At 34.1% G+C, this 27,174-nt stretch overlaps 1 protein-coding gene across 5 annotated transcripts in view; it reads right to left on the bottom strand.

Annotated features, from left to right (window-relative positions):
- Positions 1-27,174, bottom strand: part of LOC145693644 (MFS-type transporter SLC18B1-like) — a 56,023-nt gene that overhangs the window by 13,420 nt on the left and 15,429 nt on the right. For 2 of the 5 annotated variants that reach the window (XM_081769836.1, XM_081769838.1), the window contains 4 exons: positions 24,364-24,432; positions 22,491-22,608; positions 5,113-5,225; positions 1,228-1,418 (listed from right to left, as the gene is read on the bottom strand). In XM_081769836.1, the coding sequence (XP_081625962.1) occupies positions 1,228-1,418; positions 5,113-5,225; positions 22,491-22,608; positions 24,364-24,432 (491 nt within the window). Of the gene's footprint in view, positions 1-1,227; positions 1,419-5,112; positions 5,226-22,490; positions 22,609-24,363; positions 24,433-25,393; positions 26,211-27,174 lie in introns of all 5 variants that reach the window. The other 3 variants (XM_081769833.1, XM_081769834.1, XM_081769837.1) reach the window with 2 other exon arrangements.

The following is a 27,174-nucleotide window of genomic DNA, read 5'->3' as shown; positions in this document are numbered from 1 at the left end:
GGAAAGGAAGATTTTGAAAGAAAATAACACAAGGAAGGCACATATTATATATATATATATATATATATATATATATATATATATATATATATATATATATATATATATATATATATATATATATAGGTGCCCAAAAAATACCCTGACATAGGGTAACTCTGTTATTATCAGAGTTACAACAAAATGTAAGAGGTAAAACCATCTCCAAATATGTTTCCAATCTGAAGTAAAGGAATTTATTAATTCGAACAAGCCGTTTGGGCTGTACACTCTTTATGCGCCCAATGTTAAATAAAAAAGCAACGTTGCCATTTACCTGAACCCAGGACGTAGCTAAAGGGGGCACGGAGGGCACCGGCCTCCCCAAATCTTGGCTTAGCCCCTCAAATATTTATTTAAATTTATATGTTATAAATTGTTCTTATCCGACAATAAATGAAAATTTATCCACAGTAAACTGAAATTATTCATACTTCTAAGAAAGTTTTTTTTTAAACCCATGTATAGGCTATTTCTTATATGCTAAGTCAACGGTAATAAGAGTATAAGATCAGTAACTTTTGGGGCCAGTCGTCATCTTCGTTAACATTGCGAGGTTCTTCCAACTCTTAGAGTGATTCCAGCCTTATAGTCGCCTTGAGATACTAAGGGCTAAAAATCTATGTGAATGCACTTTCTGTAACCGACTCATACAAAACTGAAAAGCCGATTCAAATCAGAAGCTAGGAGCATTTTAATTGTTTTCGAGAAAGTATTGAATGTAGATTTACTTTCTTAATTTTATGATGTTCAACAATGATTCTGGCAAACCAGTGAATAGAATATATCAACTATTTAGATCTTTATCAGTGCTAGGAACACTGCCACTAAGCGGGAAACAGCCCGCAAATTAAGGGGAGTGCCCTATATATATGGGTTATTCCATTCACAAATATTACCCCCCGCAAACTCAGAACTCTGGCTACGTCCCTGCCAGATAAATGGCAACGTTGCTGTTTCATTTATCATTGGGCGCATAAAGAATTCACAGCGCAAACGGCTCGTCCGATTAAAAAAAAAAAAAAAAAAAAAAAAAGAATTCCTTCACTTTAGATTGAAAACGTCATATTGGGAGACTGTTTTCCGTCTTACATTTTGTTGTAACTCTGCATCGTTAGGTTACGTGGATTTGGTACTTGTAGATTATCAAACTTATAAAATTAGATTGGAAGTAGAAATGTTACTTACGTAGGTAGCGGAATGTATGGAGCTGGGCCAATAATAGAAAATCCAATTATGATAACGACACTACCAATAGCTGCTGATATCCTTGGATTAAGACACAAATCACATAACCGGCCTACAACTGGTGCCATGATACCATACATTCCTCCGGATATAATAAACACTGCACCCATGGCAATGGGAGAAAGATCAAACTAAAAAATAATAAAATGAAAAGGAAACATTGTTATATAGGTTTATTATTATTATTATTATTATTATTATTATTATTATTATTATTATTATTATTATTATTAATGTTTGTAGCGTGAATTTTCGTCCGAGAGAGAAAAAAATGTAAATGTTTTTTAGAAAGATCTTGTAATCCATCTATGTGACGACGGTAAATGCTCGCTTTGATTAAGTGATTCGCGTCTTTAACGCTAGGGTGAGCTGAGTCTAAGCCTTGACTGCGATGTCACTGTTTGATGTGACATCTAGTGGCCGAATCGTAAACCTGTTCAACTGAACGTGTTTTCGTCAGTTCTTGGACAGGTGAGGGAAAGTGAATACGCATATTCCTTTCAATCCATTAGATTACATGTAGAATGAGTTAAATTGAATAAGTATGACTAACGTTTAAGTTTGCTATATTCACTGTCTTGGGAGGCTATTTAATTAGGCTAATGTATTCTAAATTTAAACCTTTTCTTTTTCTCCCTCGATCAGTGAATATTAGTAATATTTTTTGGAAATTAAATCTAGAAATTAAAAATGGTACTTTTGGCTACTAAACTAGAAATTGCTAAGACGTAGTAGTGAATGACTTTCGGTATATAATTATATTTTGTTGTAATTACCAATATTTCTTCGTGTTTGTTAATTAGATTCCATTTGGTACGTACTAAAAATCACTTAATCAACTCGTGCACTTACTGCAATTTTCCTTCTTCTTGTGTGATAAAATTGCATAAAGATTCTTGCTCCTTTAACAACCAGTTGTATAGAGCTGACAAAGTATGCTCCTTTAGAGCCAGAAATATTAAGCTTTAAACGATTTATATTATTTGTTTGTTGTTTGGCTTTACATTATTCGTTATATACAAAGATATTCATATTAATAGTTGTTGTTGAAAATTTCCTTTTGAAAAAAAAAAAAAGTAAAAGTTAAAAATAAAAGTTTACTAGCATGTATTTCATAGAGTCTTAATGAAACGAACCGAGGTCCCTATGTAAGCGGTGTAAAAACGCTACATGTTGTTGTGTTTTAACATAAATTGAGAGCTAGTTTTAAGAAACAAAGGACCGACCACCCCTGGAGTCTTATCTTCATTATTCCTCCTAGATTTGTTGAATAAGTGTGTTCAGTCAAGTGGTAAAAGAAAGTAACAGTATTTAATTATTCTATGCATTGTAGACCATAGATTGATTTCTGTAACATTTCCATCGTCGGACAATCAACTTCAACATCGTTCCTCATTCCATTCGGATATTTTACGATATTACAAAATAATTATCTTCCACCATATAACTGACGTTTAATGACACTCAGATATACAAAAGTGTTATCAATGCAAAGAGAAATTTAAATAATTCTAATTCACAACACAAAAATTGTTTTCTACTTTAGAAGTGTTCAATCTGAACTGCCTTTGTCACTCGACATACATCGAGTTTACAGTCGTACATGATTGTAGCATATTACGATTGGTTGATGCAAGGCTTCTGTGATGCTTGCTACTATTGCTGGTGCTAAAGGTAGCTAGTAGACTCTAGACTCTAACACACGCACCGAGGAAAAAAATAATAGGTTGTAATGTCCGGGTAACTTGGAGGTCAATAAAGAAGTTCATTATCGACATAACAAAAACGCCTAATTCATAAATTAGGTAGCCCATTATTGAGATCATTTTTACTTTTTTGTGAAAATGTAAGGGGAGGGGAAATATCAAAACAACATATATGTTCCCTAAACCATAAAATTTCTCCCTACAGTAAATTCTATTTTTTTTAAAAGAGTGAAACTACCTCTATCCTAATTCGAGGTGGAATTTTGAGAATATCTGCTAAACAGTAAAACATTCTGTGTAGCAGTAAGTCCTTATATACTACATTTTATGTCTGAACATGTATAAGCTCATAAGGATCACGTAAATATAGTAAATTTTATACGTGGAGTGTGCGTTTGGAAATTGGGAGATCATAAAGATTGTAGTAAATGAAGAGCTCGTATCTAAAAAGATAAATTTCAGTCTATAAAATGCTTTAATTTTAGTGATGATACCAATTATGAAATTAAAATTTCATTTTTTATATACAATATTTTTATGTTGTTATTTCCTCTTTCGAAGTCAGATTATAATAACAATCTTTTATTTGATATAGACCATTCCTAAAAGATGTTTTCATGACACAAGAGGATAATCGTGATCCGCCGCCAACAATGACAAACGAAGATGCTAGAAACGTTAGAGACAAGGTGGTCTTGATATGTTATATATATATATATATATATATATATATATATATATATATATATATATATATATATATATATATATATATATATATATATATATATCTTTCATTTATCGTCGAATGATTTAAAAGAAACACGGGAAAACTGTAAAAATATACCTCTCTATAGGTACGTTTTCTAGTTGGAATTCACAAAAGTTCGACATCGTAACAGCTATTGTGTGTGACAATGGCGGAACATCATCCCAAAATCTATATCGACCAACAAAATGGTTGTTACGTGGCAATATGTTATTCAAAAATTTGATAACTGAGACAGGTAGAGAACTAGTGTGGAGGTAATGGCCAAAACTCTGAGTATACATGATGGTATTCTGCACACCCACCAACTGCACTGGGTTTTAGGGGCCGCGGTGGCTCAGTGGTAGAGCGTTCACCTCTGGTGCTTGGGGTCTCGGGTTCGATCCCAGTCCCCGCCAAGTGAACTTTGTGGTGGACAAATACCGTGTGCGCGGGTTTTCTCGGGGTTCTCCCGTTTCCTCCCACTTTCTTTATTCCACCACCATTTTAATCACCGTCTCCTTTAGCCTTACCGGCATAAGCGTGGGACGTAAAACTCAAAGATTTCATTTTGCACTGGGTTCTAGTTTTCAGTCGTAGTTCAGATGCCATGTTAATAGTGGGTTCCTCAGTGTTGCATTAGAACGTATAACAGAATATTTACATTAAAACAACAATAATAATAATAATAATAATAATAATAATAATAATAATAATAATAATAATAATAATAATAATAATAAGACGTCTAAAAATTTATAGTGTTAAAGTTTTAGCAACAAACAACAAGATACAAATTGTAAAATGGAAGCTCAGCATCTTTGATACAATACCTATTTAGAACTGCGTGATTTGACCATCTGGCTATAATAACGTCATATATTTTGTTTTTGTTCACCTCAATTATAGGTTGGTGGGCAACATGTAAATTTTAAAACTTTTCTCTCGCTTGGGAGAGCTGTTTTATACTTTCATAAGGTCTTTTCTTCGTAACTGCATCTACATATTCTATCCTTCATCTTCCTCTTTGTGATTTTCCTTCTGCTTTTCCCTGTATCAGCACAGTGATCCAATCGGAGTGCCGAGTAAGATGGCCAAGCATGCTGTTTCTTCTTTTTCCTATTATCTTCATGAAGATAACGTCATATATAGAGTAGTTATATTAGACGATGTTAAAAAAGAAGACTCAAACACATGAACCACTCTAATCCATATTGCTCTTAAAGTAGTATACCATGGGGAAAAAATAAATTTTAGTATTTCTATATATATATATATATATATTTCTATTTCGTATTTTGACAATTGCGAAGAAAGGTGCTAATGCTTGGAAACTGAATATGCATTTCAAACATGAAAAGTCTTGTTTACCTGTCTAATGTGTGGCTCCAATACTGCTACGTAGAAGCCAACAGTTATGGCTGTGGCCACTGTACAGTAAATAGACAACAGAACACTGGGAATTCTTAGAACGCTCAAAAGTCCTGTAGAAGCAAAAATAAAAATAATTTATTACATAAAACATTTATTAGCAGAAAAAATCACAAGAATTAAATATATAAACTGTAGATTAGAATTAACACATAGGCGTTGGATCTTATCATTGAGTGAGTATAACCCTGAAAAGGTTTATAGGAAAAAAAATAGGTTTATCAAAAAAAATTTAATCTGCTTTATCTGGTTGCCTTCAGCAAGTCTGTAATGTGATATAAGTATTTTTTTCGGAAAAAATCTAGAAGGAATAGAAGAATTTTTAATTATATTATTATTATTATTATTATTATTATTATTATTATTATTATTATTATTATTATTCTGGACGGTTTTTTCAAGGCCGACACAGTTCAATTTGTTCAAATTACATTAATAATACACACACACACACAGAGAGAGAGAGAGAGAGAGAGAGAAATAAAAGTTCTGTACAGCAGATCCCAGAATATGAATTCCATGTACTTTCTTATACAAAATCCAAATTTTGAATCCCTAGAACTACTGACCGTCTCAGTTCTGTTTTAGGGCGAAAAACACATATCCTCCCTATCAAAATTCGCTAAAGTTCTTCGCCCATAAAAATGAATTAACACGGTGAATCATCTCGGGGTTTTGAAATTTGGATTCTGTATAACAAAATACATCGAACTATCAAAAATTGCTTAAGTTTTTCTCCATAAAACTGAATTGAGAGGGTCAATCATCTTGGAGTTTTAAAATTTGGATTCTGTGTAACAAAATACATCGAACTATCCAAAATCGCTTAAATTTTTCACCCATAAAAATGAATTAACACGGTGAATCATCTTGGGGTTTTAAAATTTGGATTCTGTGTAACAAAATGCATCGAACTATCTAAGATTGCTTAAGTTTTTCACCCATAGAAATGAATTGAGAAGGTCAATCATCTTGGGGTTTTAAAATTTGGATTCTGTGTATCAAAATACATCGAAGTATCCAAAATCGCTTAAATTTTTCACCCATAAAAATGAATCGAGACGGTCAGTCATCTTGGGGTTTTGAAATTTGGATTCTGTGAAACAAAATACATGGAATCTATTACCCTTGGGTCCGCTGAACAGAACTTAATAAAAATATAGAGAAACGATACGATTACTGTATAAAATATACACGCAAAAAAAAGAAAGGTTACAGTAAACAAGAAAAAGGTGGACAGTAACCAAGTTAGTTTGTCAATATATAAACAGAGTCGTGTGTCCCAGCAGCCAAGCCAAAAAGGTTAACGAGAGAAAGTGATCGTAACCTTGCGTTACAGGTTAACATTGCTAGGTTACAGTGTAATAACTCACAGGGGTACGCTAACCGATCACGTAGTTACCACTATCAATCATAGCCTGTAACCGGTAACCTTGTTAGTATGTTGGAATAACCGACTGCTCGGTTAACGAAACAGGGTGCGACAACTTTCTAACCGTGTATTTTGATTAGTATAACTTATTTGATAAATAACAGTAACAGATATTCACTCAGCCACGAGCACATCAAAAAATACAATACTAAAATAGATAATAACTACCTAAATTTATTTTCATTTCTAGTATGTATCCTCATCCGCAAAAAAAAAGTTCGCATATACTGTAACTTCCACATTTTCATTAATAACTCGCTTTTCTGACTATATTATCGCTTCTTTGTGATTTCCTTAACAAAGCAGTGTAATAACGCATAATTATTTATTATTTTAGAGAAAAAATAAAGCAAAATAAGAAAATTATAAGCAAAAAACCTTTAATCTTATGAAACCTTAGTGTGTCAAATAATTACACGAAGAATATCCCGTGGGAAAAAAGAGGGAAAATGACACAGGTATTAGGAAACACTCACTAACATGTGAAGCTATTGAACAGAAACATGAACTGAAGAGTCAACTACGTATTTCTGCGTTTAATATGCAATTCACACTTCATGCACAGTTCCAATATGCAAAATCAGTCAATATCTTCAGTTGAAATTACTGATATAGGGAGAAAATGACTATTTAAAACTTCAGCTGTGAACGTGTGCTTGGAGCGATATATGAGCATTATTACAACATATTCTTTCATGAATTGTCTCGGTGGTCAAGCGTGTTTAGTAGTGTTCTTGAGAGTCTAGCATCGGAGGGCGGCAGTTCGAATCTGCCTCCCGGCAGTTTTGATTTTTTTCAACATATGGAAACATTTCTTTAAATATAAAGTTCTGCTTTGAAGTGCTTGAAAAAAAAAATCAGATGAACTATCACGTTTCAAAGCCTGTTACATTTGTTCACCCTGTCATCATTTATATACGAAGACGCTAAAATGAGGAACGTTAACATTGTTATAATGGGAACAACTTTCTGATTTGAATACTAACCTTAAATCACACGTCCAAAATGAAAATTATTCATGTTCTGATACCTATTGTAATATACAGGTGTGTATATATAGAGAAAGACAGAGAGAGAAAGTATGTGAGAGAGATAGAAAACAATATATGCTGTAATTTTAATTACAACGTAAAAAGTTATTGCAATTCATAATCTGGATTTTTACAAAGCGATTTGAACGCTTGAAGCGACTTAATATTCATAAAGCATCTTTTTCTTGAAGTGTCGCAAATAATCCGATGCTTTGTAATATGTGCCAAAGAAATAAATGCATGTTTTAAACAGGATAGTATCGTCTACCTTTCGCTTCAATTGATGGTATAAAATAATGTTGAGTTGATTTTAACATCCCTTTCAGCATCGAGGCTATATGAGACGTTTACCTACTGATTAGCGTGAAATCCGAACCAAATGAGCTCACGCCGGGAATCGAACCGGGTCTCTTACGTCAAAGGTGCGTATGCTAACCGCTTAGCTACGAAGGAACTCGGTATGAAACTAGAATAGCACACATTACCCCATATTATTTCACCGAAAGATTTCTGTTTTATGATCAGTTAAAATAGTATTTCTGGACACCGTAGCGAAAAATGTATTTGCTTTTTCAAGTAGTGTACGAAAAATACAAAGAATAAACACAGTAGAAACGAAACCAAGAAATGAATTCAAAGTAAAGTGCTTTGCCTCTCTCGAATAAATCACTCAATGTATTACAAGTGCATATCTCGTGCATTTCCAGTAGAATTATTAAAACGCGCTGGCTTTATAACTTGGCTGTGTGGTCTAGTGGCTAGCATGTGTGTCTGTGGTGTACAGGGTACCGGGTTTGATTCCCGGTGGGAGAACTTTTGGAATTTTAAATGTTCTCGACGTGTCTGTGTTTGTGTCCCTATCATTCAAGGTTACTGTAAAACGTGTATAACCGAGTAGGAAATATACAGAAAGTACTGATAAGGGGAAAATAGACTTTGGTAAGTGAACTTCGGGGCCGCCTTTCGCGACGTAAATTAAGAAGAAAATAAGTGGGTTTAGCGACGCGCTTGAAATTACAGTAATGATTGACGGTTCGGTTCCCAGTCCGGTTTTCTTTCAATATAAGGATATTTTATTTTTTCTAAATGCAACGTTACATTTTTAACATTTGAATTGGTTATAAAAACAAAATCAGATAAACTGTCAGCTTTCAAACCTCTGTCACTTTTATTCACCATCTTGTATACGAAGATGATGCTATGGAAATGCTAGCACTACCAAAGTTCAAATAGATTTCTAAGTTAATATCAAATTGAAAACACACGCCCAAAATGAGAATATATGTTTCTGCTTTATATGTATAGTTCAATTATACCAAACAAAATCCTCTATTCTCATTCCCTTTGGCGGTAGGGGTAACTTTAAAATTTTAAAGTGGGACCCCCATTTCTTATTGGACATTTCGATTCTCCAGAAAAAAGTGACTGATTTCACCCAGAATTGAAAACAATTCCTTCACGGATGGCACTTTAATCGATACGGGAAAAGGAGGGGTAGCAAAACGTTATGAAAATGTTTTTTGTCAGATCCGTGCTCTGTGGTCATACAGTTAGCATACTGGACTGCACAGTCAGAGATCCTGATTTCAATTCCTAGTAACCCTAGGGGAACACCAAATGAGTACATAACAAGTAGTGACTATTTTCATGAATATATGCATCATATAAAAATCGCTTAAAGTTTGATACTAAGATATTATTATTATTATTATTATTATTATTATTATTATTATTATTATTATTATTATTATTATTATTATCTTACATATTACTTGAGGTTATAATTAGGAAGACCTAGGCGCAGATGGGAGGACAATATTAAGATGGATCTCGCAGAAATAGGAATACAAAGTAGAAACTGGATCCAGTTAGCTAAGGATAGAAGTCAGTGGAGAGCTTTTGTGAATGCGACATTGAACCTCCGGGTTCCATAGGCCATAGAATTAGTTAATTAGTTAGGAGGGTAAGTGTGCCTAAAGTCAGCCGTCTCCAGTAGTCAGCCATTTTTCAGTAAAAAGCATATTAAATAAACATACAGTAGCTTGTTATCAAACAAATAATCAACTACAACTTAAATCAGAGCTCCAGTATTCAACCTCATTTGTTCTGGCCTGGTGTGACTCCTCGTGGCAGAAAAGAAAAATTATCATTTGAGGTCTGCTGATGCAAGTGAGCAAAGTGCGCATTTTGTTAATAAAAAATAAGGAAGAAGCTTTACTTCAAAGTTAAGTTAAAATTATATTATTGTAAAATAGTACGAGTTATTGCTTTCTTCTATGCATGAATGTATCGTAGCTTATTAAAAATTCGTGGTTTATGATACAAACCAAGATATTGCGTAGAAATAAGGGAGGCTGACTACAAGTTGCATTTTTGATAACGTTTTCCGGTAGTCAGCCATTAGGGGCTGACTACTGGAAATGACTCTTCACTTCAATTTCCAATGGTCAGCCCCCCCCATTACTTTCAACGGACGACTACTGGATACATATACTCCAGTAGTCATCCAATTATCATTCATTCAATTTAAATGACACATGACATACAACTAAAACACTTAACTAATACGTAGAAGACTTTTCTAACGATTTAATGAAAAAGTAACTGTTATGATGTCACTAATTGCATCATACAAGTATAATACAGTTATAAAGTACGGGACAAAATTAAACGATCGAAAATGCCATTAAAACTTATGACGATGTTGGTCGTTTATTTTTGTCCCGTACTTTAATATCAGTCTGGTATTGTAACCATTTCAATTCTTGTATTTTTCTAGAACTGAGGGAAAAAAGGTTAAGGATTTATGGCTGGTCTGAATTATTTCTCTAAAATTTAAAAAGGACAGGTAATGAGTATTTATTTTACCCTAAGCATACGCCCTACATAAGCTTTGGGGGCCCGGGCCCCCCGGCCCTAGCAGGATCGACGCCCTTGACCCTGATCATAGCTTAGTCTTTTAATCTAAGGTAGCTATGAGGAAGTAAGGGTTATCCATATCTAATTGATTTATTTTTTTAAATTACTCCGCACAATGTCACGTTTCTGCACGTTTTTAATTCCAAGGCTGCAATTGCTCTTCAACTATTATTATTATTATTATTATTATTATTATTATTATTATTATTATTATTATTATTATTATTATTATTATTATTATTATTATTATTATCTGTTCTTATCTGCTCTGTTCCTAGAGTTGCCTGATTGCCGAAACAACACAGAATAATCATAAATATTTACATTCTAACTCACTGTGAGCGTGAGGAAAATATGTCTAACAGTTTAAGAACGCGTGATTTAGCGTTTCTTTCAACCAGTCCAAAGACATCTACTGGAATAGACTCAGTGTCAGATGTTTTTGCAATCAGGTGCGTTGAGGATACTCTATCCAAAGAGTCTTCTTATTCTACACTAATGAACACATATAAGGCTATTGTTCTGTCCGAAGAGGATCGATCTGCTGTCAGTAGATACTTGCTAGTGAAATGCTCGATATCTTAGTCCTGGAACATACCAAATTTTAGCAATTGGCCGTGTAGAGCCTACAAATATATCTTCGATATCAGAAATAGACGTTACGTCTGACTCAAACCAGGAAAACAACATATCTGTTATGGCATCTTGTACTGAAGCGACGCAAGGTGAAAGGTCTGCTTCTGTTTCTACAGTCAGTAGAGCCAGAAATAACTCCATATGATCTCAGAAGAAATTCAAAGAAAACCTTCGTAAAATACTTCCATATCATCTGGCTTTGATTAGCATCTTTTCTGGCTAGCTCCAATCAAAAACAAAACTACCAAACATGTGCCCAGAGAAAAAGTTCAAAGTGCAGTATCCTCCCAAGCATGGAGAAATTATCAGATGGTAAAGAATGAAAAGAAAAGAAAACTAGAAGAGGAATGTCTAAAATGAAAAAGGGAGAAAATACAAAAGAAAGGAAAAATTTTAAGTCAAACAAAAAGAAAAGGACTGTCAAGCCAAGTAGCATTAGTAGTTAAAAAGACGAGACGCAAGAAGTTGTTGAAATGCCGTCTAAGGCCTGAAGAAGAATTCATAAGTGATATTAAGAACGATACACTTAAATATATTGGGTGTCACTTTGTGATCACTGGTATCACTTAAAATGCACGTGCCTCAGTGAATTATCGTACGAGGAACTTGCTAAACAAGTGCTTATGTGTCCTGAATGTGCTTAATGAACTTCATATTAAAGGGTTAATGTCATAGCTAAATATAAATATCAATGTAAATATAAATAGGCCTATGTATTAGTTTTAAATAGGCTAGTCTAGGCCGAGGCACATTTTTCTTAGTTTATGGTAAATATCATACAAGAAGTCTTTTTTTCCTGTATCGCAATATATTTTCCACCAGGCCTGCTTCTAGCCACAGAGGTTTGGGGGGGCATAGAGATGTTAGGGGGGGCAAGTCATTAAAAATCTCTTACACATATCTAAATTGTGTTTTTTGTGTTGAGGTCTGGAGGGGCCACGAAAAGTTTAGGAGGGCCAGGCCCCCTAGCTCCCTCTAGTTGCGGGCCTGTTTTCCACGTAGTTTTTCTTTGCAATATATTTGTCCCTTAATTTGCTACTGAGGAATTGATCTCTAAAATTCCATTAAAAAAGTCAATTCTATAGTGTGGCTGAGTACTGGTTAAAGTAATGGCTGACGTTTGGTTTTCATAGGCCAACTACTGTTTTTTTCAGGGTTTCTGGTATTTTCTTTTTCCTGTGTAATTATTTATAAAAGATTTCCTATGCGAGCTACACAAACGTAAAATTTAAACACTGTTCTTTCTAATGACATATGCAGTAAAAGTTATTAGTAAAAAATGATTTTTTTTATACTTTAACAAAGTTGAAAATCTCCTTAAATGGTCGACTACTGGCACATTTACCCTATTACTTGAGATGCAAACTATAGTTGCAATTTTTTGAAGGAATGTTGCCTAACTGGAAAGTAGAACTTTACATATTGTTTTGTCTGTGAAACATATGCTTGTTTAGCTTTATTTGAAAGTGTTAATTTTGCCAAAAATATTGAACGTTGGAAAACCGCAATAGCATTTCCTTATCCGGGCCAAAAAAAAAAAGAGAGAGCTGATATTTCTAAAGGAGGCAATCGTAACAAAAACGGATAGGAGATAAACATAAATCGAAAATGTTATGTTGAAAACATTTTCATTGATTTTTTCTTCTGCCTCAGGCACTGACAAGGTCAGACAAACATTGTCTATTACGTTTAAAATTGCCTAAAGGAAAGTTGAACAGAATACCACAGATCTTATCACTCAGTAATCAGTTGTGAAGTGCTCCCTTGTAGTCAAACAACATATATCGAAATAACGTGTTTTCTGCCTCTTAGCAAATAAAAACTACGATCTTACTAGCTCTTGGAGTAACCAACTGCACATGTCGTTTAATAGCTTCAACTAAAAGGGCTGCTCATTCAACGTGCAACTCGTGAAAAGGGTAGAAGTCAGAAATGGCTGAGAATAGAAAAAACTCGATAGCAGTGGACAAGACTCGATCGTGCGAACTTGTGTATCGTAAGCTCTCACTTATCCCCTGAGCTACGAAGTATCACGTAGATATTTTTAAAAAGATATTAGTAGTTCATAACAACACACTCCCTTTTTATGTAATTCATGTGCCCCTTGCTGCTATCGATGGCGTGAAAACAAAATGCTACACATTACCCCATATCATTTCACCAGTAGATTGCTGTTTTCTGATCAGTTAAAACAGGATTCCTGGATATCTAAGCGAAAAATGTATTTCTTTTTCATGTATTCTACGAAAAACCTAAAGAGTAAACAAAATCGAGACAAGCAACTTTCTCGAACAAACCACTCAATGTATCAGTGTCATTGCAAACAACGTCTCGCTGATGTAGTGAATAACAACATGTAGTAAAGACATATGCTTGTCATATGGTTTTGTTTTCTTCAGCACAATAGAATTTTTTAAAAAATTATCCAGTCATGTGAGAAAAACAAATTTTGCAGAAATATAACATTTTGTTTTGAGAGGCGTATTAGCACGAAGAAATAGTTTTATTTCTTGCAATCCAAACCGTGAAGAATGAGCTAATGAATAGCGTTTATGGGTCTTTCAATAAGCACCATCCAGTGTGTTGTCGTCGGCAACGTTACGTTTTTCCTTTTCTTTTTTTTCTCGTTTTCGCGCATCACATTCTGTTTTTCAATGACTTCTAATGCTAAATTTTAATCCGCTGTTACTTCTTTCGTCGTTTTCACTTCCACCTACAATATTAGATTTAGGCATAGCTGACTATCCTCTAATTTGTATCGAAGTTTTGTCAAGTTTCTAGTGAACGTCAGCTAACCATTTTCTTCCAAGTACTAAATGTATTCAAATATTTATTTCAAACGGCTGATATGATTTCCCGTGATGATCGGACAGACAAACACGACGTCACTTTTACATATTGACCGCCTTATTTGGAACTTGCCCCATTTCCCCCTCAAAAGTGGATTTTTAAGGACAATGGAAGATGGGCTCACATATTTTAAAATAAGGTGTTTATATCCATCTGTTCCTCCTACGACATATGTGTTAATGAATCCGACTGGACCAAATGCTAAATACCGTATATTTAAAAGATAATTTCAAGTGCTTCATCCGTTTTGCTGTGAAGACAAGACTCAATCTCGATGTCATCATTCTTAAATATTGAGCAAAAACGATACAAATTGTCCCTCTTCTCCATTTAGTACCGAAATTTCTAAACACGGTCGGACACGTGCACACTCGTTTTAAATAAGGAATTTATGTATCATATTTCATCTCACAAACGTGAGAGATTCTATTTTTGGCATACATTTTAACCCCCTCTCTTCTGTTTGGATACGCATTTCAATAAAAATGGCGTGACAACAACCCAGTCCGAGGTAGGTGTTAACTATGTTAATAAAATTCATTTCAAACGGTTCAGCCATTTTTCGTTATGATAAGCAACGTGTTTTTAATTTATATACTATGCAAATATAGGTTAATAGTATTGTTCTGTCTTGTTATTTATTTATTTAAGTTATTTATTGATATAAAATTGAGGTGTTACGTTTAATGTTTAACAATACCTAGCATTTACCATGTTATCAACCGTGAAGTAGCGAATTTTGTGTCTAATATTTATATTATATTCAATTTAATGTGTCACGCTAGTAGCAAATTAAGCATAAATGCGAAAACATTGTTCACTTTCAGTTCTCAAGAGAATTTCTTTCCTGTCTTTCTATTATTTTGTCAATAGCTTACAAAACGCTGGCATCAGACTTTTGCAATTATATTTTTTAACGTTTTTCCCATAAACTCCCCTGAAAATTTAACCTGAATCGACCCTTACCGGGAATCGAACCCGAGACTACAAGAACCAAAAACACTCGCGCTAGCCACTAGACTTTTTTATTTTTATTCCACGTTAATTAGTAAGCCCACGTTTCATATAGCCTCGCTGTTGAAAGTGTTACGTGAATATAGACTAGACCAAAATTAATTATTGGTGTCCATTTCAGGATCACTCAGTATTGTGTTTTTAAGTGTTAGAGTGTTACAAAATCCAACACTTTTCAGTGCCTTATTAAACAACTTATTTTTTAAAAAAAGTCTTGAATGTGTATTCACGGATACAATAAGAATAAAAATCACTATTAGAAACAAACAATTGCAGTAAAAGGAAAAGCAGAAACTATTTGTGTAATAAAAATGTATATCTTTGTCAAAATATTTGTGACTTGGTGTAATCTATATTCACGTAACATTCCTCCACTATAAACATGCTACCGAGTGATCCTGAAATGAACACCAGTAAAAAATTTTGGTCTAGTCTATATTCACATAACAAAAGGAACAAGAAACTAAAAATCAACTCAACACTACTTTTATACCACCAATAGCAGCAAGGGGCAGACGATACTATCCCGAAAAAATGCATTTATTCCTTTGACCCGCATTGCAAAGCATCGGACAATTTGCAACATCAATTACAAAAGCTTGAAGAGAAAGAATCTTTATGGACAATAAGTTTCTTACATACAATATTCAATTATAAAATGCCTACTACTGATATTTCTTATTTAATTTATGGGGCGCGATGGTTCACTGGTAGAGCGCTTACCTTTGGTGCATGCGGTCTCTGGTTTTATTCCGTCCAAGTAAGCTTGTGGTGGACAACATTATGTCCGTGACTTTTCTCAAAGCATTTCCTTTTCCTTCCACTTTCTCATTCCACCAATTCTTATATCATTTTCTTACTTTAATTATCTTCTCCCTTAGCCTAAAATAGCAGGATTCTAGAACACTGGTCCGTATACCAATTGAGTGGTGATGAAGAAAGCAATCAACCTGGTTAACCTGCCTTCACTCGCTATCGCTTGCTCGACATTACTATATGAATTGTGTATTGAGATTTGATAAAGAAAAGAACCAAACTGGTTACTAATACAAATTCTCCTCTATGTGAGGACCAGCAATCTAGAACCTTCCCGCCTAAAGGGCGTAATAGTGGGATGTTAAATATTTCATTTCATTTTCTAATTTAATTTAGCTCTTCCACATAATATTTTATCTGATATAATAATAAAATATTATCAAGTGCTCGCAAAGCTGGGAGCGATCTCGGAATCTATCGTAATGTGCGGTAATCTTATTAAATATGTTTCACTACTAGATCAGTTGTTGAATGTTTCATAATGCTATACTAAATTCCATAAACATTCAAGCGAAATAAGTAAAATTGATGAGATTGACAATTTAAACCGCACAGTATTGCAAAGCTGGCGGTGTAAATATTTACTCCATTACGCAAACTCTGTTTCAAATACAACCATTATTATACAGTTCATTTTCATAAACTTGTTCTTATAGCAACTATATCATTTCCTATTTAAATTCAATTTATAGATAATTTTGTGTTACATATCAGCTGATACTCATGCTATAAACTATACAATAAGTTAACATTCGATGTAAATAAATAAGAAATGTATAATGTTACAGATTCTGGAATTGCAATTTAATTCAATTTTAAACTGTATACATTTTCTATGTGATTGTTTCATTTACTTTATAAAAATCCAGATTATGATTTACACTAACTGTTTTAATTAAAAATACAAGCTTATACAGGGTGCGGGGGAAAGTCCCGGAACGGTCCAATATCTCGCGAAATATACAGATCAGCAAAACAAAAATAACACGTGTTAAACAGTTTTGAAAAATCTATCCAATGATACCAAACGCAACCCTCCATTCCCACACGGGGGTAACTTTAAAATTTTAAATGGAAATCCCCATATTTTGTTGCACATTTGGATTCTTCAGAATAAGTAACAGTGATTTGACCCAAAATTGAAAACAGTGCCTTCACGGATAGCACTTGAATCGACACATAAAAAATGGAGGCGGCAAATCTTTATGAAAATGTGGCCTCTCAGTGTCGAGCTCTGGGCCATGCGGTTAGCGTACGGGACTGCGGCATGAAAGGTCGTGAGTTCGATTCCCACGCAGAGTAAAATTTTTATGTGATTTTTTTTACCCACATAACGAATTCATACATTTTAACTTCCATAAAATAATGCATTTGTCCATATTTATTAATTTGCAAGAAAATACAAATGGTGACAAAAATGGCTTATTTTTGTTGTAAATAACCCTACTACTAAGAACTACTTCATAAAGCTACTTTGCAAAACAATTATCGATATTGTATTCCATGTAACTTCATCTTCGCACACACTATTTTCAATTTTTGATCAAATCACTATCACTTTTTCTGGAGAATCCACATATAAAATAAGAAATAGGGGTTCCCATTTAAAATTTTAAAGTTATCCCCCGTAGTCCCCAAGGAGGTAGGGATAGGTGATTGTGTTTTCTATCATTGGATAGCTTCTTTAAAACTATTTAACATGTGTTATTTTTGTTTTGGTGATATTTATACTTCGCGAGATATTGGACCGTTCCGGGAATTTTTCCGCACCCTGTATACAGTATTTTATCTCTCTCTTTCGCACTCTTACTCTCTACATTACAACTGAGTGTTGCAATAGGTATCAAGAACATGAATAATTTTCATTTTGGACGCATGGTTTAAGGTTGGTATTCAGATCACAAATCTGTTCTCATTATAACGGATGTGGTATTAACGTTAATAAGGATCGTTAACGTTCCACATTTTAGTGTCTTCGTATATAGCCTAATTGATGAACAGTGAATAAATGTGACTGAGCTTTGAAAAGTGATTGTTCATCTGGTCTTGTGTTTTTAAGCACTTCAAACTAGACATTTATATTTTAAAAAAATATTTCACTATATTGAAAAAAAAAAGCGTTCCGCACTCAGGCTCGAACTGCCACCCTTCGGTTTTAAAATTACAACAGCATTGCTAAACCCGCTTGGCCACGCAGGCATGTTACGAAATAACGCGTTCTGATATTAGAAATAGACTCGCTCCAAGCGCAGGTTTACACTTGGAGTTTTAAATATCCATTTTCTGTTTTTTTTTTTTTTTTTCAGTAATTTCAACTGAAGATATTGATTGATTTCCCATATTGGAACTTCACGTGAAGTGTGAATTGTATGTTCATCTCAAAAATACATTATTTTCTGTTCCTTCAATTTTACGTATTTGTGAGTGCTCCTAATACCTGTGCACTGTATGGAGTGAATTTCCCTCGGGATATTCTTCGCGTAATTATCTGACAGACTAAAGTTTCATAACAGTCACAGTTTTTTGCTTATAATTTTCTTATTTTGCTTTATTTTTTCTCAAAAATCATAAATAATTATTCATTACTACACTGCTTTGTTAAGGAAAGCACAAAGAAGCGATAATATATTAAGAAAACTGAGTTATTAATGAAAATGTGGAAGTTACAGTATATACGAACTTTTTTTTGCGGATGACGATACTTTATTTTGTCTTCATCCCGTTTAAAGAGTAACGCCCTACCCTTATAAGCCACCAATATCACAAGTATTTAACAACTAACAGTGAGAATTTGTTTGGGTGATACTCTTCCCTATAAGCAAAGACGTAAAAGGATTTTGATATTTGTACCGTAAAGCAACGTAAAACGCATTATGTTTCTTGAACACATTACAAAATTATTGTTACGAGTGTGTGAATTATTTGACGACAATTACATAACTAGTAGTGCTACCATCTAGTGTGGATATTTGTACTAGAAACATGTCACATAACATTTTATTCATTTAAATCTCAGAATATGCATAAACCTCCGTAAATAAACTTTCCTTCACATTTCTCTATTAATTTATGTAGAATCCATATTTTAATAACTGTTTTCCTATTCCTTCGGATGTATTCATAATTCTTAAAACTTTTCGTTCTTAAAATTGCAAATGGCGACCTTGCTGTTTGTACTTCTAGTAATGCAGTGTTACCAGTAAACAAGTTTCGAAGGGTTAAATTTACCTTGTGTGAAAATCGGTTGATAACAACACAGTGTTTTAAATTAAATTAACCTTCGTGAATTGGTTGCCTTCTTCTAACCTATTTTATTGGTTAATAGCAACCAAACACTGGATTGTTTCTACACATTTTCTAGTAACCTTTCTTGATTGATTACCGGCGACCTCGTAAATTTAACCCTTTTTGTCTCAGAAGGGTTGTTACAAATTATTAACTGGTTCTAGCAGCTAAATTGTCCATTAACCCCCACTAGGTTACCACTTATTTTTCTCAGTGTATATACAGTATATATTGTACAATCAAATTAGAGTGAGAAAATGCTCTATAATACATCTTAAATATATATCAAAGCTAAACACAGAACACGATGAACGTAGAAGATGACTGCATTATTTTTACATTTTCATTGTGGCATTTTGTCTGATTCAAATTAACCCTTTAATGCGCCAATTTTTGCAATCAGACTGACTTTTTTTTTTAATTTAGAGTGGTTTCGGTGTAGGGAGCACGGGATTTTTTTTTTTTAAATAATGCAAATATTATGGGTCTATGGGATATTTTATCGTGTTTGCATATAGAGTCTATGCAAAGTTGCACGTTGACATCTGCGAAGTCCACTAAAAAAAAATAGATAAAATCAATAGAACTCAACGAATTGTCAGCGTACTTGCACTTTTGCACTTATTACACTTCTGTTTAACACTGAAAAACTGAACAGCTCAAAAACTGTGTCCACCTAAACGAGCAAAGACAGCTCAAAGACGACAAGATGACAACTCCGCGTGCAGCAAGTAATACAAAGAGACCAACGCTGGCTCACTATGACAGCGGGAAATTCAGAACAATTAGTGAAAGGCCATCTTAGTTGATACGCAAAGCTGTTTTTGTATGTCCGAACTAGAAACTACATACTGCAATACAATTTCAAAATAAACTTTGTATATATGCAAAGCTGCGCACTAAAGGGTTAATTAAGACAATTATATTCTAATATTTTAGAATATTATTTGTGTGTAAGGAAAGAAAAATCCCCAAATAAATAGGATATATGCCAATAGAAACTTCGCTTCACTTTATGGGTTTTATTGTTTTAGTCTCAGTTATTGTCGTGTTATTACTGTGTACGTTAATTGTAATCATTGAGTGCGACTACAAGAAATAGGAAATCAATAGAAACGTTTAAGAATTAAAAAAAAACAAAAAAAAACAACAAAATGTGTCCACACTTTGTCTTTCGTTCATACTATTATTATTAATCTTTAATTTCACTTTATTTTCAGGTGGTGGTAGAGGAAATAGCTTCAAAGAGTACCATCAAGGCCAGCCTGAGGCATGTGCAACATTTACAACCGTACACGAGAGCATTTTGGAAAAGGGCGGCAAAAACGGGGGGGAAAAAACTCAAAACAAAATAAAATAACGAAATTAATTGTTTTGCATAATTTTGAAGGCAAACCCACGTATAAATGTTAATATCAAATGGTTCAAATTTTATAAATAATTGTTAAAAACATTTTTGTGTCATTTTTATTTCTTTTAAAATGTTTCTTGAAGGCACAGTTAAGTACTGTGATGGCTTATGCGACCAGTCGTTCACGACCGCTGTTTAATGGAACTAGAAATCTGGGTCAATATATCTACATCATATCACATCCGCAGCAGCTCTATTCGCATCCGCACCTGCATTCACAGATAAATGAGATAAAAACACAACTTGTATATTCTACTAGTGTGGGAGACCCGGATTCGATTCCCGGCGAAAGCTAATGTGCTTCAGATTTCACGTTAAGCTATAGGTCCACGTCTCATGTAGCCTCGTTGCTCAAAGGGACACTAAACTCAAATGACATCTACAGAATTGTAAATATCTATTTTATACGAGGGCTGGAGAAAAGTAATGGCAACGTTGTTATAATATTGTACCTGCCTTCATGTACAGAAGAACACTTGTTAGTCTGCATTCCTCTAATATTAATCGTCTTCCATCTCTATAATCTTCTGCTACACAGATGGAAGTTATCGTATAAAGTCAACGTGTCTATGTCCCACAGGGACCGCCATATGCTATAGATAACGGCTTCTCTTGTGTTGTAGTGCTACCCGTGAAGTGGTTTCGTTATTTTGGCGAAAAAGTCGTTACGAAGTCTCTGAAAACATTATTGTGCACTGCATTCACGTTCCACTTCAATTTTGATCCACGCAAGTGTTCGTCTTCCCGAAACATATTGCTATGGCGGTTCTACTCACCTCTTCTATTCTACGGCACTGTTGCCTTTGATTGAATAACACATAGTCATTAGCACTTGCCACTTCATCGTCCCACACTCCCTTATCTGCTATGGGTACTCTTGTACTGTTAAAACACAGCGCTTGACGTGAGAATAGTGTTCTCACTACTTTGTGTTCAACCTATGTATTTTTGTGATCGACGGTGTCAAGGTAAATCATCTTTTTTTCAGGAGAGCAAAAAAAAAAAAAAAAACAGAAAAAAACAATCTCTAACTTCCGTTTACATCCTTGCAAGACACAAGTATGAAAAGTGGTTATTTGCTTTAATAATACACACAAACTTACGATATTTTTCTCATCTATGGCCTGACTTATAGTGAACTGAATAAAATAAGGATTCACATTTTCAATTTTTTGAGGGTTACGACCTTTTACCTTAACACCGTCGAATGATCTTAATAAAATTCTAACTAAATTTTATCATTCCCCTAAACTAAAAATTTTATCCTAAAGAGAGCATCCTAGTTAAGGATGGTTTTAAGAAAAGTATAATACTTAGATAGTTAGTGTAGTAATCGAGGCCATGAAAGATATAGGTTGTTATTATCAGAAGACGTTTATAAATTTATTTAAAAATGAAGTAGGTTAAGATATTTTATTGAACGATAACCTGATTTTTGTATTTATAGTGCCTGTCTAATGAGTAACCCGCCAAAGCAGAATAGACTATATGTGGCAAGTATTATGTTATCAGGTTTCCAAACCACAATCCTTGCGCTCACTTTGTGTAAAATCTTTACTCTCCAATTTTGCCACCCAAATGCCAATACTGCTTCTTGAAGTAACCGTGATTATAACAGGTGCGGCTCTACCACGCAGCCATAGCCACAAAGCCTTCCCAATTACTAATACCAAGAAGAACAAAAATAGTAATGAAGGAAAGAAAAATATAACTACAGTAAAAAATTAATATATTTGGAAAGTTTTCCTATATTAACATCAAGAGACAAAAGTTCAGTTTTTGACTTCCCTCACGAGCCGTCACTGGATGATAATCAATATGCTGATACATCAACCAAAATCTATCTTTTCCAAATTGAAATGCCATGGATTAAGCTACTAAATTTAATTCCTTAGTGTCAAATATGTGTTTACTAATAACATACCTTGGTGTTTAGTTTCCACTACCACTTGCCTTTGTTTGGGCATTACAACAAGCGTTAGAACTCCTACGATAAACAGGAACAATCCCATTACTGTGAAAGGCAGTGCGAATCCTCCAACCTACAAAATGGTGGGTTTATTATTCACTCGAAATTACAATGAAAATTGTTCTAAACACACTAAAGTAAATACAGTGGACCACGGATCACGAACTTAAATCATTCCTTAACTCTGTTAGCGAAGGGAAATTATTTTTCTATACGAAATAAATGTAAATATAATTAATCTGTTCCAGCCATAGAAATGTGGTACTTATATACAGGCTGTCCATAAAGTCCGTTTCTACCCCGTATATCGTCGAAACGACTGCAAATATGAGAAAACGCAAAAATACGTCCATCGTTATTTTAAGGGGCGTGAGTTTTGAGCTATAACAGGCCCACTCCAGAGCCCCATATAGGGGTACGTGGGGTCAACTTGAAAATTTTAAATGGCCAGATATTCGTAGCGCAAAATGGAAGAAATCTACAAATTTGAGAAGGACAAATTGTGAGTGCAAGGTTAGTTGAAGCAAGTAGACAGTAACAACGTTTTATTATTATTATTATTATTATTATTATTATTATTATTATTATTATTATTTTGCGTCGCGTTTGCGGCACTTAACAAAAGAACAAAAGTGAAAAAATGAAATGAAATCTTTGAGTTTTACGTCCCACGGTTATGCCGGTTAGGCTAAAGGAGACGGTGATTATGAGAAATCAGTGAAATGGTGGAATGAAGAAAGTGGAGGAAATGGGAGAACCCCGAGAAAACCCACGCCCACGGTGTTTGTCTACGACAAAGACTATTTGGAGCGAGCTGGGATCGAACCAGGAACCCCACGCACTGGAGGTGAACGGTCTTCTACTGAGCCACCGCGGCCCCTAGAAGAACAACAGAAGTAAGTGTATCCGTGACTGCCTGCGTATTAGGTGTATGAGGAGGAATCGTGTCCAATATGATGACGCCATACAGAATTCATGGTGAGTAATAATCAAAGAAGATAAATAATAGACAGATACCTATTTTAGATGAGATGATCATACAGCATTGAACGGATTATCACAAACAAAACTGACTGAACTTAATCTGTGACTGGAACGAGATCTTACTAAATCAAAATATGACGAGAACAACGTACCTTCAACTTCTGCTGTCGGATTATGTTTACGAAATCTCTGGTCAACGCTACTGAAACGCTTACACGAATAGATTAGGTACCACGACTCTTGCCGAAAACATAAAACATGGATCGTTATGATATGCTTTAATGAATCGTCTGCCTCCTTATTCCCAGCATCAGACAAGGTTTAGCTATGGCGAATGTGTCGCAAAAGACGTTACGATCTGGTCTACCTACTTTCTACGTTAAACATGGTAGCGTCCCGGTACATGTGTCGGTCCAATTATTATACTCGACAGAATTTTGAGAAATTTTATTATTTACATGACGTCATTTTAATCGTTAACAAGAAAAGAACAAGCACATGATTTCTTTTTCAAAGCCTCCATTCCGAAACTAACTGAGTGGACTACAGCCAAACTGTGCGGTATCAAGAAGGTTCATATATATATATATATATATATATATATATATATATATATATATATATATATATAACATCATAAAATGAACTTACCGGAAATGTCAGAGCATTAGTTTCCATACGTATTTAAGAAAATAAAGAAAATAATTATTACGCTTTTCATTTTAAAATTAATTTTCATTTTACAATTTGTTTCATGCATTGGTTTTTCCTTTAGATATAAAATAATAATTACAAATAGCATACATTTTCAGGAAATAGCAAACCTCAGTTATGCATAACATACCTGATACAAAGCACCACCAATTGTAGGACCTCCTATCAGCCCCAAACCGAAAAAGGTTTGGACAATGGACTGTAAATAAGAAAAAAATTACTGTACACCTTCGTAGCATATATGTGTATTATGATGAATACGTAATAATACATGTCATGACAATCTCATATAAATATATTTTTTTAATTCAAGTTGTACTTTATTCAACTTTTGTTGTGGCTGAATCTAGAGTTGCATTCATTTTACTTGCATTTAGAGAACTCAACGCTTGCTATAACAAAAATCAGCAACTCGAGTCCCAATTCCTTTTAAGCAAACAGGAACTGAACACTTGTCGTACACAAACATGAACATCTAAACTTGGTTAATTTTAAAGCTCAACCCGTAATATGCATATTCCTACATAATACGTAATTACTGGTCTCACAGACCTGTTGACGTTTCGTGGGTTATAAGTGGAGACCGGATGCTACGAAAAATGCTTATTCTTTATTATTAAAGATATGATCAAAAAATTTAAAGTCTATATGGAGGGTTATACTTTCGATTTAAGCCAATTTTATTTTGCCTATTTTGTCCCTTACCGCCTAAATACACTCTAAAAACGGTATTGTTATATTCAACCATAATTATGGTTGAATGTAACTATACAGTATTGTTAATATAGCGCCAGCAAGAATTATGACTGGGAGTACAATATTATATTGTTAAAAAAATTTAGTTGGGTCAACAATAATTATGGTTGTCCTAGACATATTTATGATATTAACAACTATGCCAATTATTGTACTTGCAACTATACAGCTGCTATATAGTTGGAAATACTATTTGATATGGTCATCGGAACTATGCAAAAATGTATTGTGTTTGTCCCTACCATACAATATATGTTGTGACACCAACTTGTATAGTTGTTGTAACCATACTCGAAGTGCTAAAATAGTTGGTGTGACGTGTCCTGATGCTTTCACGACTATACTTTATGGTCAGTATAAATATCTGCGTTGTTAGTAAAACTATATTGTTGTGCTGCACTTACCATAAATATTGTTGTCCAAGAAATGTGGTATTGTTATCGCAGCTATAGTTTTAGGCTGTCTGTACTATGCACATCATGTTAATAACTATACCAGTATTGCTAAGGCAACAATACTGGTATGGTTGTGGCCATACTATTATGGTTGCCCTAACAATACTGGTATAGTTGTCCTAACGATACTGTTATGTTGTTTTAGCAATACGGGTGTAGTGAGTGCTGCCATACTGTGAGTGTTATACGCGCCGAAAAAACCTACGAACTTAATGCAATTTTGGCTAAGAAAATTATCTGACTTGGTAGACAGTGTTGTTTAATTTTGAAGACGGAAATATTTACGCATAGGCATATGTGGGTTCTGATATTTACTGTTGGATCGCTTCCCAGCAATAAAGACGAAACCAAACAACGCTCTCTACCAAGCCAGATAATTTTCTCAGCCAAAATTGCATGAGGTCCGGAGTTTTTTTTTCGACGGGTTTATATTGCATGGGATTGTTATTATGTAACATGTCTTAAGGAAGGATGTTGACACACACAACTATGCACAAGTATTAAACTAGTTTAATGATAGTTAGCATTTTAGATGCAATCTTGTGCAGCAGCTCTCAGACTACAACGGCACCAATATTGCATATAGGCAGATTGTATCTAAAATGATAACGATCCATGGTGGTATGTGTCGTCATCCTGTTTCTTAAATGTGTTACATAATAGCAATGCAGTGCAATATAGGTGAAGTCCACAGTACGGCAACAGTCACTATAACAGCACTGGAATTGGCACAATGAACAGCAGTAGTAAAACTATACAGCAGCACCTGTAAGAATAATGTACAGACTACATGAGTTGATAGAATGCATATTTAATAATCTGATGAACCTTTCAACGTCACTTAAGCAACCGTTTTATTAATTTATTCCTATACGTTTCGATGATTTCTTTATCATCATCCGTGGCTCAATGGTAGAGCGCTCACTTCTAGAGCGAGGGGTTTCTGGTTTGATCACAGCTCACATGAAGTGGCCTTTTATTGGATAAACACTATGTACGTGTCCTTTCTCGTGATTTCACCATTTCCTCAAACCTGATTCATTCCACCATGTCGTTCATTATCATCATCATAGTTTTCATTTGCCTGGAAGCATAATCGTGTGACGTTAAACAAAGAAGTGACTTTAATGAATATTTATATTCACGAATTCACATAATGGTAAATTTTTCATTCGTTAGAAAGAAGAAACACTATTATATTTCATTAACAGAAACCACAACTAAGGATTTATAACTTGAATGAACCGCTTGAAGTGTATAACTTCGACGTCACACAATACGTGACTTCCTGTTTGCGTCCTCGTATATAGTATATACATTCCTAAACTATATGTAAAATTAGATGGCTTACCAGCAAATATTAAAGTTGAAAGTGCAACAGCGATTTTTAAACAAGAAAATCATTGCACAATAATATAATCGAACAACAGACTGAAAATTTAAAAATTTAAAAGTGGAAGCAACTGCTATTATAGTAATTCGAACTCAGAAAGCGTTTAGAATATGGACTCAGCATTTAAAAGAATTCATTCTTAACCTACAAATTATTTTGCTGTAAATGTGAACAGAGGGCCACGAACGCGGAAGTTCGTCAATCATTCAAATTCTTTACTGAACTGTTAAAATCAGTGTTTCTTTCTTACCAAAAAAGTGAAAAAATACCATTGTGAGAGACCTTAACACTTACTGACGATAAGAACTTGTCAAAATGTATATGATTAAATTAACAC

This window comes from Thermobia domestica, chromosome 8 (assembly GCF_964235325.1).
Source record: "Thermobia domestica chromosome 8, izTheDome1.hap1.1, whole genome shotgun sequence".
Lineage (NCBI taxonomy): Eukaryota > Metazoa > Arthropoda > Insecta > Zygentoma > Lepismatidae > Thermobia > Thermobia domestica.
Note: the sequence above shows the minus strand (reverse complement) of the source record. Positions and strands in the feature narration are given on the sequence as shown.